The sequence below is a fragment of the Lytechinus variegatus genome, chromosome 14 (assembly GCF_018143015.1).
Source record: "Lytechinus variegatus isolate NC3 chromosome 14, Lvar_3.0, whole genome shotgun sequence".
Lineage (NCBI taxonomy): Eukaryota > Metazoa > Echinodermata > Echinoidea > Temnopleuroida > Toxopneustidae > Lytechinus > Lytechinus variegatus.
Genome location: NC_054753.1, coordinates 22,137,750 through 22,152,630, shown reverse-complemented (window position 1 = coordinate 22,152,630; position 14,881 = coordinate 22,137,750). Strand labels below are relative to the sequence as shown.

Genomic DNA, 14,881 nt, shown 5'->3' with positions numbered 1-14,881 from the left:
CGAGCTGAAAATTTAGACAATTTAGACCTGAAGTGGGGCATTCTAAGGTTTCTTTGTAGGAAGTAACTGGGACCATACGTATTACATTAGTCAAATGATGCGAGCGCGAAGCGCGAGCTTAAAATTTTTGATATTCAGATCAGAAGAAGGGACATTTTAAGGACTGATTTTAGGTATTCATGAAGAGCAGACATATCTCACCAATCCACTAATGCGAACGTAATCACGGACAGGAAATGTTTCATATATTTGAAGACCTTAACATGGGGCAATCACTTTTTGAGTCATGTATATGTCACTACATAAAACAATGATAACTCAAGTGCTAGGAAATATATTTGGTTTATACTGACTTGAAAAAGGGATGTTTTAGTACTTCAGGATTATATATCTGATTCTAACATAATCAGCAAAGGATGGCACTAGCATTAGATGACTATGGTGGATATTTATACTCTTAATGGATTCTAAAATATAATCCTTAATATTTCCTTGTTTAGGGTCAGTATATACAAAAATTTTAGCTCGCGCTTCGCGCTCGCATTGTTTGTTTAGCGAGACAGTTAAGTATCATGATTACAAAACAATTTGCTTATAATGACCATTTTTAGCCCTCAATATAAAAAAATTTCAGCTCGCGCTTCGCGCTCGCATTATTTAATCAGTGAGATACATAGCCGTTTAATGGCACTGCATGCCTTAAAATATTTCTATTAGGTCAGAATACCTGACAACTGAGCGCGCTTCGCGCGCTCCCTAAGTCACCCGAAATTTTTGCTGGTGCCCCCCCCATGCCGTGACTCACGGTACGCCAGTATTAGCTCATTGATATTCCTACCATTATAATTATCATGATTTGTTATTATCAGCATGTTATCATATATTGATTAACTTCATTTCTACAAGACAATGCAATACAATATAAGCATTTATATGGCGCCCTTCATAATGATTGTATCACAGCGCTTTACAACTGAGCAAAATTAAAATTGCGAAAAAATACATACAAATGATAAAAAGTAAATTATAAACAAAACAAAACATCTTGCAGTCGTAAATGGGTACTTTCTATACAAACCAAATACAATAATCTCGCATCACGATTCATCAAAACAATGATTTGAACATTTTTATGTATGATTTCTTGAGTGTATGTAAAAAAAAAGAAGATCCTGTGCGCAGATACACACACACACACAACACCAACCGCATGCATTCGTAATTCCGAAGCTTCGTAATTCCTAAGGTTCGTTAATCCGAAAACGAAATGAGGTTTGTAATTCCGAAGGTTCTTTAGTCCGAAAAACGTAATGATTAACGAACATTATTTCGTTTTCGGACGAACCTTCGGAACAACGAACCTTATTTCGTTTTTGGACTAACGAACCTTCGGAATACCGCCACAAATGTTCGGATTAACGAACCCTTTTACGTTTTCGGATTAACGAACATCGAGGTATATAACATGTTTCGGACCCAGCAAACATAAAACGTTTTCAGAACGTTTTAAAAACGTTTTATTCAGGTCCCGTAGGTCCTCGTCTGAAATAAACATTTAGAAAACGTTCATATAACGTCCAAGTTGGACTTTCAATTTGTGAAAAAACAATGGTTCCAAAAAGAACGTTTTTAAACGTTCTTTGGACGTTACAAAATGGAACGTTTTAATCAAAACGTTCACAAAACGTTTTATTTGGAACCTTATAACGAGACATATTTTATTGAACGTTTTATGAACGTTCTTAAAACGTCCAAATAGGACTTTATGCAAATGAGTGGTAATTTGTACACTGTGAAAAAAAGAGTAAATTTACGTTGGTCATTTTTTTGTTGGGTAATATATACGTTGGTTATTGTTTTGTTGGGCATTATGTGCCCAATACTTAGGCAAATTTTTACTCTGCCGCTGCCAAAATACAGATGTCCAATTGTTGGGCTAGTAATTGCCCTGCTGAGTGGTAAATGTTGCGAAACTTTACGATCACGAGTTGCGCTTTTAGCATGCTACACACGGTCGATAAGATATGGAGGAGCTTCTAGATGATAATTAGTAATTATGATAGTAATACATGATTTCTTAAGCAAACAAACAATATATCTCACAGAGGATTTATGTTCTTTTATTATAAAATATACATTGTAGTAATTTTCCTCTTGCTATATACAAACAGCATTGGATGCATTTTCGTGCACCTTTTCCAATAAATCATTGACAGAACGTAAATATCAAACCATCATGCATGAGAAACAAAATGCTTGTTTTATTTGCCCATCTATTGGATAATTCACATCAAAACCCCAGTCAAGTAATGACCATTTGTTGTGTAAAGCAAATGAAAAATGCCCAACAAATAGTATTATTGATTGCAGGGAGGGATCATAATAACTCAACAACTTAGTAAAATTATGCCATTTTTCTCGGTGATTATTAAAGGCCTTGCCCAGATGTTGGGTTAATAACTTTATTAAAAAGTTGGGCAAATTAATGTCCCCCAAAATGTAGTTCAAAATATTACCCAACAGTTGGGCACATTCATGCCCCAACAACGTTGGGTAAAATATTGCCCAGTAGTTGGTAGGGTTGACTATCGGCCCAACGTTGGGCAAAATATTGTGTAAAATATTGCCCAATTTTTTCACAGTGTATATAGTACGTTAGACATATTGAAATAAACGCTTTTAATGAGTTCTTTTCTATTTAGCAGTAATTAATTCATGCTTTTCGTGTTTCGTTTTATTGTAATATTGTTCTGAAACACACTCAAAGATTAAAAAACACTAATTCAGTCTTGGAATGTACCAACATAACAAAAAAAAATAATAACTAACCATTACAGACGATACTTTCAATAAACTATAAATTTACTGAAGCAATATTTAGAGTTAAATCCAAATGAATCCCACTCAAGTCTGCCCTTTAAGCATGATTTGATTGGAGACACTTCACTCTTAAGTGCCATTCCACAATTTAGCCAAGAGCTTGAGGTGCAAATAATAACATATTTTTATTCATTACATTGTTTACATAAGTTTTTAATAGGTTCTCCAAACGTTCCTATAGAACGTTTTCTGAACGTTCCAAAGGTTTTCTGGACGTCCGCAAAACGTTTTTTGGAACGTTTTAAAGGTTTTCTGGACGTCCGCAGAACGTCCATGGAACGTTCCAAAGGTTTTTTAAAGGTTTTCTGGACGTCCGTAGAACGTCCACAGAACGTTGTAAAAGGTTTTTGGACTTTTATAAGGTTCCAAAGGTTTTCTACAGGTCCTTAAAAATTTTCGAAAGGTTATTTTTAGGTTTTAAACGTTTAAAAAACGTTTTCTAAACGTCCATTTGGAACGTTTTATTAACGTCCAAAACCTTCCACAAAAGGACGTTTTCTAAACGTTTTGACAAAACGTCCATAGAACGAACTTGGAACGTTCTTAAAACGTTCAGAAAACGTCCAATTGTTAGCTGGGGAATTACGAACCTTCGGAATTACGAAGTGTAACTGCAACCCACACCCTCTTACAAACAGTCACACCGACACTGGCGTAAAAATTGATTTTTTTTTCGGGGGGCCGGGGGATCGGTCTGAGGAATGTTCCGCGACCAAAAGAGGAGGGAAAAAGGAACAAGAGGAGGAATCGAAGAAGGTTATTATGAAGAGAAAAAATAATGTCAGCCTTTATAGTTATCTTTACTTTAAACGTGAAAAAACAAATTGCCACCTTAGCTCGCTCGCAATGAATACAATTGCTTCCAATATGCCATGTTCGTCTGCACTCGTCCACAAAGAGCCTGCGCTACTGGTGCGTAAGGGGGGGGGGGTCGGGGGCCATGGCTACCTTAAGTTTCACGAACCTTAGGAAATAGCAGGTTGGGGGGGGGGAGAATAGGGAAAAGGGTAAAACAAAATTGATGTAAATAGCAATTCTAAATCTATAAAAAAAAATGAATTTTTAAAAGGGTTCAAAAAGGTAATTTTCGCACGCTTGCTCATAATGCCACTGGTTCAGATTCAAGAGACGCCCCCCCCCCCTCGAAAAAGAGTCTTGTATCTGTCCCAGAAGATATTATAATTTTATCTTGCTGTCCAATGGTAGGTCAATTCTAAATAAGAAGAATTCATCATCGATGAAAAAAAATCGTATGTGAAGAAGGTGTTATAATTAAGAGCTCCAAACTCTTTGATTATCACTCATTTCCCCATATTTTTTTCAAGTAGTGATTATTACGGCGACACTGTGGATTGATACCACCATTATTAAATGTGTCTGCAATATGATTCCAACAATATACCTTGTTGAGTAGAGAGAGTGAGAGGGGGGGGGGGGGAGGGGGCGCAGAGTTGTTAAAGGCGGGCTGTTCGTTACGATTTCGTAATAAAAGCTAAATATCAAATTGAAAAAAATTGAAAAAAAATCTTTATATGATTCCTGTATCGGCTCTCACTCAACTCGTTACAAATAACGGTATAATTTGAAATGTCTTGTTAATGGTAAGTGCTCTATTTGTGCGACAGAGTGCGGTATAGAATATATGAACCTGAATTATTCCAGCATAAATGTGAAAGGCATCTCTCTCTCTTGCCCCGGACAGCAAATTTAATTGATGTCATATTTTCTATTAAATGAGCACGGAATGACTCAAAGAAATAATGATAAAAAGAACAGTAGTACACAGAGCAGGTAAATAAAAAAAATATCCAAAGACATCATAATTATGACATCCATGGACAAGTCACGTGCAGGTCTGGTAACGTGGTTTGATCAATGAATCTGCATTCGCATAAAGGCTTCCAATTGGAGAATGAAATTATTAGCTTTCAAAATGATGAATAAAGTTTGCAAAAAGAAGCAAAATCACCCAAAATACAAGCGCATCCTCCAGAAATTCGGACTCATGCAGCTTTAAGCCTAAAGAATGTTGACATCACCATGGAAAGTTTCAACGGAAGTAGCAGTTCCAACTCCGTTGATGAAAAGCCGGTCGACTTCATTTTCATGGTGGCTAAAGCAACGTTTGTGACCTTAGTGGCATTAACTGGAATCGTAGGTAATATCACCAACACAATCGTCATCCCAAGAGTTCCTGATACAACCCTTGGTCCTGCGAGCAAGATCGTCCTGACAGCCCTGGCCATAGCCGATCTCATCGGTGCGATCATGCTTTTGAACGGACCCTTGTCGATATTCACCTACGAATGGCTCTCGAAGGATGGTAATATATACTGCGACATAACTGGTTTTATCACGACTTTGGCTCCGGCAACCAGTGCTTCTTTTCTTTTCCTGATTAACCTTGATCGTTACATACAAATCACCCGACCGTTAACCTATCAAGTTCTTGTCACCAGAAGGAGGGCCATTGTAGCCGTGGCAATAGCAGCATTCTATATCTTGATATTTCTATCATTCTTCGTAGGAATAGCTGATGACTCCATTGACCACATCGCGTATCATCTTGGGTTTTCGTTGTGTCTCGTCTCTTTTTCCGCTCCCGAATTTCTGCCAAGCACGATTGGAAGTTTTGCCGTGAGCGTCTGGCTGATCGCCTTCCTGCTCCTCGTCATGTATGCTAGGATTTTCCAGATTGCCATTCGCCATTCGGAGAAGATAAGTGCTCAGATGAACAGCACTGCTCGTTTGAGGGACGTATTGACCACTCAAGGCAACGACGTGGTTGATCATGTCGACGGCCTGGAACATGGAGTCTCGAGGATGGGAGACGTCATCAATCAGCTGGATGTCAACCTGAACAGTTTGGCTTGTCGAAAAAGAGACAATGTTCGCAAAGCGAGGCGTAACCATGAAGGAATTCAACGAAACATCCGCAGCATGTGCATACCCCTTATCATCACCGGATGCTTCCTTGTGTCTTGGTTGCCACTTACGGTGCTGTTTACCTTTGCGTCCGCGACTGGCGCCACATTTGGTGACACGACATGGTGGACTTCAGCCGTCTTGGCTGCCTCAAACTGCAGCATCAACATGTTTGTGTACGCCTTTGGAAGAAGTGAGTACAGAAAGGCCTTTCGTAAGGTCTTCTGCAAGACATTCGTTAAGTAGCTAGATCAAGAATCTACGTGCTAAAATGTAACTTAAGCATTAATGCCACAATAAAAATCTCTTGGAGTCCTCAGATATTAGACTTAAGAGTGCTGCCTGTTGTCTTCTGTTCGAAGCAGAATAGATACATTGCTCATACACGTGTGCATTATTTTCCACTATTCATGACTGAATGGTGTGTAACAGTTGATCAAACACCGTAAAATATCTATGATGGCATGAGTGAATTACCTGATTCGCAGGGGCTGATGCAGAGGGGTAACACATTTCTGTAAAGATTGTTGAAATACACTCATTACTATATTTAGGGAGAATGTAAGCAAATGTTTTCACCTCGAAAAGGGAGTTGACACTGCATGATTTTCTGTCTAGAAATGAGAAAAGTTATCATCTTCCCAAGGTAGGGGCTCTATATAAATTCGGGGATTCTTTGAAGGTTTTGGACTAAAGGGCGGCAGGGGGACTTGTCGAATTTGTGCCAAACAAAATCGTTAATCTGTGTTGTTTCCTATACATTGTATACTCATTCGCTTTTATTATGCTATGAATTTATGAAAATGTTTTATCCAGTAAGAACAAAGACATATATCTATTCATGATTAATTTGTAATGAGATATTGAAATGTTTCTTGCATTTGTATTATTTGTCCAAATCAATGATGATTATACATTATTTTTGTTAATACTCATTTTCACCGTATTTTAGGTCATCGCGCCTATATCTCAGATAAGTAATATTGTTTTAAACGCAATTGTGAAAAGATGAGAAGATATATAAAGGCAACATTTGTGCATAGAGGACAACAATTTGTATAGATGAAGTCAATTATGAAATATGTGAAATCTGGTGTAACATTGTCTTGTATTCTGCATAGGACTGTTATGTACATATTTGTAACTTATCGACTGGACTGATTTAGGAAAATGATGGAATCAGGGGCCCGTTTCATAAAGAACTTGCAACTGTTGTAACTTTGCCATGAAGACAACTACCATGGAAGTACATTGTCATGATTGTGCACAATTACAACATTCCTTTCAAGAGAGTCGAAAAGAGGTGGTATCTACTACACCTCCTCCCTAATAGTATCATCTTACTTTTATATCTGTCAAAACTGCCTCTTTTCTAATTTAGAAATCTGTCGGTGGGAGCTGTTGTTATCATTTATTAAGGTGTAAATAGGAAGAACTTTTTGACATACAAATGAATAAAAAGATAGAGAGACAGAGACGTATAAACAGATCGAGAGAGACGGAGATAGTCTAAGACTTGAAAAGACAGATAAAAGGGGTGGGGAGGGGCTTGTTTCAAAATAAATACAAGAGAATCCTGAGGGAAGTAAGGAAAAAGGCTGGTAACAGGGATAATTAGATCATCTGTATGTCTTAAGACAACAACAACATAAAAAATAACAACAATAATAGTGATAATGATAATAATATGGAGCTCTTATATACATAGCGCTTAATACCATACAGTTTCTAAGCGCTTTTCAACTTAAATTGAAGGTAAATAAAGCAAATACAACATAATAAATTTAAACAGATCAAAATTATGAATTATATTATTGTACAACATAAAGAGAATATCAATCATATAACAACAAATCAACAAATGAAATAGCAAGATGATAGCAGATAACTGGTCATTGCAACAGCTTACTTGTTTTGTTGATTGAAATTTGTTTTTGATTAAATACGTCGACTGTGGGAGAATTCTGAATGTGGACAGGGATATTATCTCAGAGAGCAGGGACACATGTCGAGAAATGTTTGACGATTTCAAACTCACGAAACGAGACAAAATGAGACTTCTTTTCAGAATGCTTTAACAATTGACGATCTTTGAACTTGTCACAACGTGATTCCATTTCGTCAAATGGCATGACAGACTAAAAGATCAATTATTTAATTGCTAGTTTGCCTGGGGAGCCTTGTGCCGTGAGGGATATCAATAAAGGTTTAGACATCAAGAACTCTCTACAAACTCCTGAAAGAGATAATTGTTAATGGATCGTTACCATGAATACAGAAACTCGCTTCCAAAACGACGGCACTTCAATGAGATATCCATTAGGACGTGTGAGTTTTACGACGGCGTTTCAAACCATTTTTAAAGGAAAAGTTTAATTGAAAAGTGGGAAAATTACATGAGGCATTGCATTAATATTTCAATGTAAGAAAAGATAATTTAAGTAATGGATTGCAGTCGGGAGATTTAAAAAAGTTATTCATTTTGCCCTATTTATTGATATTATTAATTGTTATTGAATGAGAACTGTTTTTCGAAAATTACATTTGCGGGCCTGTAACAAAATAACTATCAGGCGCTAATAAGACATGAGTTTAATTTGCTTTTTGGTTGTTTATCCTCAAACACTTTCTTGGTGGTGTCCCACAGGGATCTATCCTGTGTCCTTTTGTGTTTGTTACGTAATTTACCAACGATGTAATCGGCGCTTCCTGTCATATCTTTGTATTATGAACTATGTGGTTTGAAAAAGACGCTAGCATTTTTGCTACACAAGAATTTAGAGTAGCTAACGTAAATGGACCAAAGACATGAACCATTTGTTGTTGATTTCAAACTGAAACACGTCAATGGGGTTTTCTACATTGGCAGGGAGGTAAACCACATCTTGAATGTCAACTAATCCCAACTCTATACCTTCCGATCAAGATGAAAAAAAAGTTTATAGATCGATAGATAGAGAGGGAGAGAGAGATAGGGAAAGAGAGAGAACGATAGGGAGGGGTGGTCTTTTGCCCCCTCCCATCATCCCAATTCCTGACAGAGCTTTTCAGACAGGCCAGTGGGTGCTACTGAGGGATTCGAACCCCAGACCTTGGGGTTCAAAGTCAGGAGGCTTATCCACTGAGTCTTAACACCTATATAGAGTAGCATAATTGAAACTTTGCCCATGGTTTACAGTGACTTTATCAACTAAAAGTCAACCATATGTGTGGGGGTGTTAGATACACGAAATATACACTTGTATAAACATGCTTTTTACCTTTACAATAAGAGTTGATTAATTGATTGCATTTATTCTTTTTCATTCCAAATTTAACAAAAGTTACAATGTAAAGCATAACACAAAATATCATATACAGAAATGAAAAAAGGGAACCCACTGGAAAGCAAAGCTTGTTAGTATGGGTTCCCTGATATAAATAGTTAAAGTATATTTTTGATCAATGAAATTCAATTCGTAAATCAAAAAGGTTTGTACAATGAAAAAGAATACCAGTGGGGTCAAGCTTTTTATGTTTACTAACTAAGTTACAATTAACAGAAAAAATGTTATATCGTGCCCCTGCTGTATAAATTAAAAAAAAAAAACCTAAGTTCAGGAGTGTTTGAACAGACAATCACTTGGACAAGAGAGGTTGATTAAAAACTTTTGATCTTATCTATACATAATATTTACCAATTTCAGAACCGAAATGAAGAAATCAAATAATAGTTGTAGCGAAAATCCGGAACAACTTTTGTTTGAGAAATCAGATGTGCGAACAAGTGAAGATGGGCGCTATTTAAAATCTTTTTGCAATTCATTTCTACATTATATTCCGCTATAAAGTTTCTTTAAGTGATTTGAGGAAATAATCATGCTCAACAATATTGTTGAGAAAGATAGGTTCGATTCTCAAGCCCTTTGTCAATATATGTACACGTTTTCACTTTGTTCAACGGAGCATGTAGCGATTATTTTCATAATGCATAATGAAATTGTAATGCAAACAATGAACGCCCCATTGCGAGTCTTTGTTCCTAACAAAATATTTTTCGACCTTGAAAAGAAAGGATAGAAGAAGAAGGGAAAAAAGAAGAAGAATTGCCCTACCTATGGGAAATCGAGAAATATGACAGACTCTTAATCGACGAGGAATATTTAGGTCTTTATGCTGATGCAGATAAGGCAGTGGATGTGGAGGAAATATTTTATCGTCTTCATATTTCGATGTTTATCCTCACGTTTGGGTAAGTTAATTATTCATATGAATTCTGAACTTGATAATTCATTTTTTACTATAGTAATAAGGGGTCAATTTGCCGTATCACCTTATTGAATTCTTGTCTGATTGTAGATAACTACCTGATTGTACGGTGAAAAAACAATAAATATTCTTTGACTTGTCTTTGTGGAGCTTAACGGGATATACCCTATTAAAAGTTGTTTTTAGAAGGAAAAGAAAAATCAGACAAGTAGGTGAGTGGAAGTTTTATATCTGGCAAATTAAGTCACTAACAATAAGAAACTTATGATTCTTTTGTTGAAAATGTAAAAATTGGTAATCGCTTTACTGATCATGTTCATGGAGACTTTAAATTGGCTGCATTGGTCACGGTGATGTCATAGTACTCTGTAAAAACTGTGGTGTTAAAACTGACACCAGTTGGTGTTAATAGAGGACCACACCCTGAGGTGTTAAAATTACACCCTAGAGATTAAACGTCACATCAAAGAGTGTAAATGTAACAACAAAAGGTGTAATAACACCTACAGGTGTAAAAGTAACACAACCAATTTAGCACCGGAGTAAAATAATTGCTGTGGTCCTCTATGTACACCGGTTAACACCACAGTTTTTGCTGTGTGTAAGGCAAAGATTACTCTTCAGTTTACTCCAATACATGAAATGACCAATATGTCATTAAAAAAATTGTAGGCCTACTTCAAACTCGATTCCTCTTTCATGAAGACCTAAAACAGTTCGCTACTTTGTCTGTTAATAGCTCTATGGTTTGATAATTGAGTGCATGGCCTATATGGGAAAGTTGTCTTTACCACTTGTCATGATTTACTTACCCAGTTGCCAATTTGAAATTTGCTTATTCTTTTGGATCCAAATTTCAAAACAATTATAATTTTCTTATAGCTTCTGCAATTTCTTCCCCTTTAAAGTTATTAGGTTTACATTTAAGGTTCCTGCAACCATTTAATGATTTTTTTTCTCAAATCGTTCATAATTATGATGACCTGTTGAAACATAGAGAATAAAATAATATCTGATCAGCTACATCTTAATTTTCAGGATGTTTCCATTGTTTCTTCAGACAAAGCTTTACAATTTTTGCGCGCCCTCAATCCACATCATCATGAACAATAAGCAGCATATTGCAATCTTCTCCTCCCCACCACAGAGGCGTCGATCCTGGGGGGGCGATCGCCCCACCAATGAAAATATTGGGGGGGGCAAACATATCATTTTGCCCCCCCCCCCAATAATTCCGGATATGCCCCCCAAAAAACAAGATTGTAATGTTCAGCAAGCGAGATTGAGACACACAACTCGTTCTTTATTTGAAATCGTGCTCAAAATGTCCGCTTTTCAGATTAGAATATAAAAATTTTCAGCTCGCGCTTCGCGCTCGCATCATTTCTCTAGCAAAAACCCATACAGTGTACTTTTCATGATTAAATAGGTGAATGTAAATGTCCAGTTTTCAGTTCTAAGCCTCACTAAAAGAACTCCTGCTTCGATTTGCAATCATCTTTATATATATATATATATATATATATATATATATATATCTTGTTCTTATCAAAAACGTCCATTAAACTGTCATTGTTTCAGATGTGAATATCAAAATTTTTAGCTCGCGCTTCGCGCTCGCATCTATTCTTCTTTTAGATACCAATCTTAATCATTGGTACCAAAAATGCTTAGAATATCAAGCTTTCAGGTCACAATATAAAGAAATTTCAGCTCACTCTCGGCACTCATACTATCTGTGTAGTGAGATATTATATCATTCTCATGAGTTACTACAAACAGTCCTGAACACGCACGCTTTTCCTGTCAGTATAAAAAAAATCAGCTCGCGCTTCGCGCTCACATTAATTTTTTTGGGTGAGATACGTGTCTGTGTGATACGTGTCTCTGTTCATGAGTCATATATATATATATATATATGTATGTGTGTGTGTGTGGGTGTTTTGTACGATCGACCGCCTTTGGAACGTTAATGATTTTGCCCCCCCCAATCTGAAAAATGGATCGACGCCCCTGCCCCACCCCTATTACACTGTTAGAAAATTTATCCTTAAACTAAAAGAAGTTCCTGCAGCAGAGTCTCGAGAACACCTGTAATCTTAACAGATTGCGTAATCTTACAGGAAATTGGTATTTGATGTATGGCATCTTACAAATTTCCTTGAATAAAACAGTCTTTTCACCTTTTTAAACAGACCTGTTCTGTTAAATTGCAGAGAAAAAAATTATGGTTTATGAATTTACAGAATGATTCTGTAATTGCTTTCTGCAAAATCTTCTTTTATTTCTCTGTAAAATCACGGGTTTTTTAACAGTGTACTTTTTGTCGCGCTAAATGAGGAATTATTCTTGAGAAAGATTTATTTATAAATATATGATATCTATATATTTATTTGACATGTTGATCTTCAATGAAGCTGTCAAAATGTTGATAATGTCTGGTTGTCATGAATGCACAGATCACTGTTGCATTATGGGTCAAGACCAATCAACGGAACCCGTCACCCTGACATCCCTTCCACGGAAGAAAACCAGCGTGATTTCCAATTCAAACTACCGTGATCGACAACACGGTCATGGAGGACGAACTGGCAGTCGATCTGCAGGACGATCTGGCAGTCGAACCATCATCGATTTGCTTGAGGATACTGGTGAAGATGTGTCTCACGTCGACATCGAGAAGTTCGTCTCGTCGTTCAAACCCAGGAAATATTCTCACTTCCAGCCGTTCATTCCGCCCAACCTTTGCAAACTCTGTCACATGGTCAGCGATCAGAAAGGTTTGTGCGTTTTCATATTCTTTTCTTAATTAATGAGATGAAAAACTATAATAGATAGGTGTAAAATGAAATAGACATGGAACAAAATATATGATGCTGTTTAATAAAACATAAATTGATGATCTGATATGAAATCCTCCTCCCCGATTTGCCACTAATCATCTTTTCAAAGTTAAGAATGTGAGTATTCCAAAATAATATATTAACATTTGATTTTGTATTATGTTCACTTATCAAACAAGGTATTATTACAAGCTGTATCATGACATGTGCTATTTGTTGATGAATATCTGACATTTTCACCTCAGGTTTGATTTTAACTCACTAAAATTAAAACAAAAATAAAGTTGCCGATGGATATCCATTTGTGACACAGATCTCTAATAGGGTCTCATGGGCCTAGAACATTTACCCTAGACTCGTGTATTAAACTGGACCTTTGAAAAATTCGGGGGTCGAATGTCTATTCCCTGTGGATAGACCTAAGATATATATCTGATAAACCATGTCTGAGTAAAATAAATCGGCATTTACGAAATCATCTCTTGAGGGATCAAATTCATCACCTGAAACAGTAAAATAAACCTAATCATTCACCAGCCAGTCAAAGTATAGTTCCAAAGTTGGTGACATTTCTTCCAAATTCGGGAATAGGACGTTCAGTAGTTTCCTCATAGATTCAGTGTTATATGGACAATCATATTCATACTCTTTGTCAATCACCTATATAAAAAAAATGGGTTGACTTTAACGAATATATTTTGCCTTCCCATTGTTGATAGGCCCGTGCAACCATAGTGCAGGTTTTATTTGTCAGCTCATAACGTGGTAACTGTCAGGTAATATTTGGCGAATTAGGTTACATTACCACAATAACATTAATTTGAAAGAGCACAGTGAAAATAAGAAATGCACAATAATTTTCAACAAAGTTTTGAAACATTCGGAACGCACTAGAAATGGTGGCACTCGCTGGTGCTATGATATAGAAGGAAAGAGGGTGCCACGAGCCTACTTACATCAGGAGGGCTAAATATATTCGTTCGACCCATCCCGTGAATTTTTTTAAAATATGATATTGCTTATTGACAAAAATGTATGAATATGATTCAAAATCTAACACTGATTCCAGAAATGGTAACTACTGAACTTCCTTCGCCCAAATTGGTAAGATAAATAAGTGAATTTGAACTATTTTTTGACTGGCGGATTAAATAGGGCTATTTTACTGTTTCAGTTGATGAATTTGATCCATTCATAGTTATCTTCATAAATGGCGATTTATTTTTAAAATGAGCTGGCTACGGTACCCTTTCCTGGTCAGATATGGAAAGTCAGATATATATCCTATCCAATGGTAGTAAACATTCCACCCTCTTATTTCACATTCATTTTTTATGAAGTTTTCAAAAGTGCCATTTTTACACACAAGTCTATGGGGGAATGTTTTACGCGCGTGACACCAGAGAGAACGTGGGGCGCTTGACATTCCTCTCTTGGCTCAGTGATCTTCCTGTGGGCGGCGTACAGTCCATCAACATCTTACGCCGATGCCAGGAAAGAGGAGGAACACATTTTGATGGGCAACGTCAGATTCTGACATGCCAATTTAATGGACTGGACTTTACTCGACAAAGTGTGTTATTCGATAAACACACTTTCCATAGAGCATGATCTCAGCAAATCGAAATGAAGTTCAGTGTTCTCAGGGCCCTGTTGCATAAAAGTTACTATTATGGTAAGTTTACCCTCCAATGGTTGCTACCATGGTAACGCAAATCAGCAGCCAATCAAAATCAATGAATCTTGTATGGCCAGGTTGCCATAATGGTAACTTTTATGCAACCATGGCAACGGTGCTCTCATCTGGCAACTTGTCGGATGACAAAATTTTTGATGAAAAGCTCCCAGATATTTTTCAGTTTCTTCTTTTTTTTTGTTTTGGCATATGGACCTAAATTTGGTTTTGCACGTGCGTGGGTGGGTGTGTGGGGGAGGGTGTGGCGTGTGGGTGTGTGAGTGGAGATGCCGTGGTCGAGTGGTGTAAG

At 36.8% G+C, this 14,881-nt stretch overlaps 1 protein-coding gene across 1 annotated transcript; it reads left to right on the top strand.

Annotated features, from left to right (window-relative positions):
• Positions 1-4,920: 4,920 nt before the first annotated feature.
• Positions 4,921-6,051, top strand: LOC121427272 (alpha-1A adrenergic receptor-like). The gene has a single exon (XM_041623609.1). It carries the CDS (start codon positions 4,921-4,923, stop codon positions 6,049-6,051), a length of 1,131 nt encoding a protein of 376 aa, XP_041479543.1.
• The last annotated feature ends 8,830 nt before the right edge of the window (positions 6,052-14,881 follow it).

Bases quoted from the DNA above. Each gene is read 5' to 3' on its own strand.
- LOC121427272 (XM_041623609.1), top strand. From the start codon at position 4,921: ATGGAAAGTTTCAACGGAAGTAGCAGTTCCAACTCCGTTGATGAAAAG.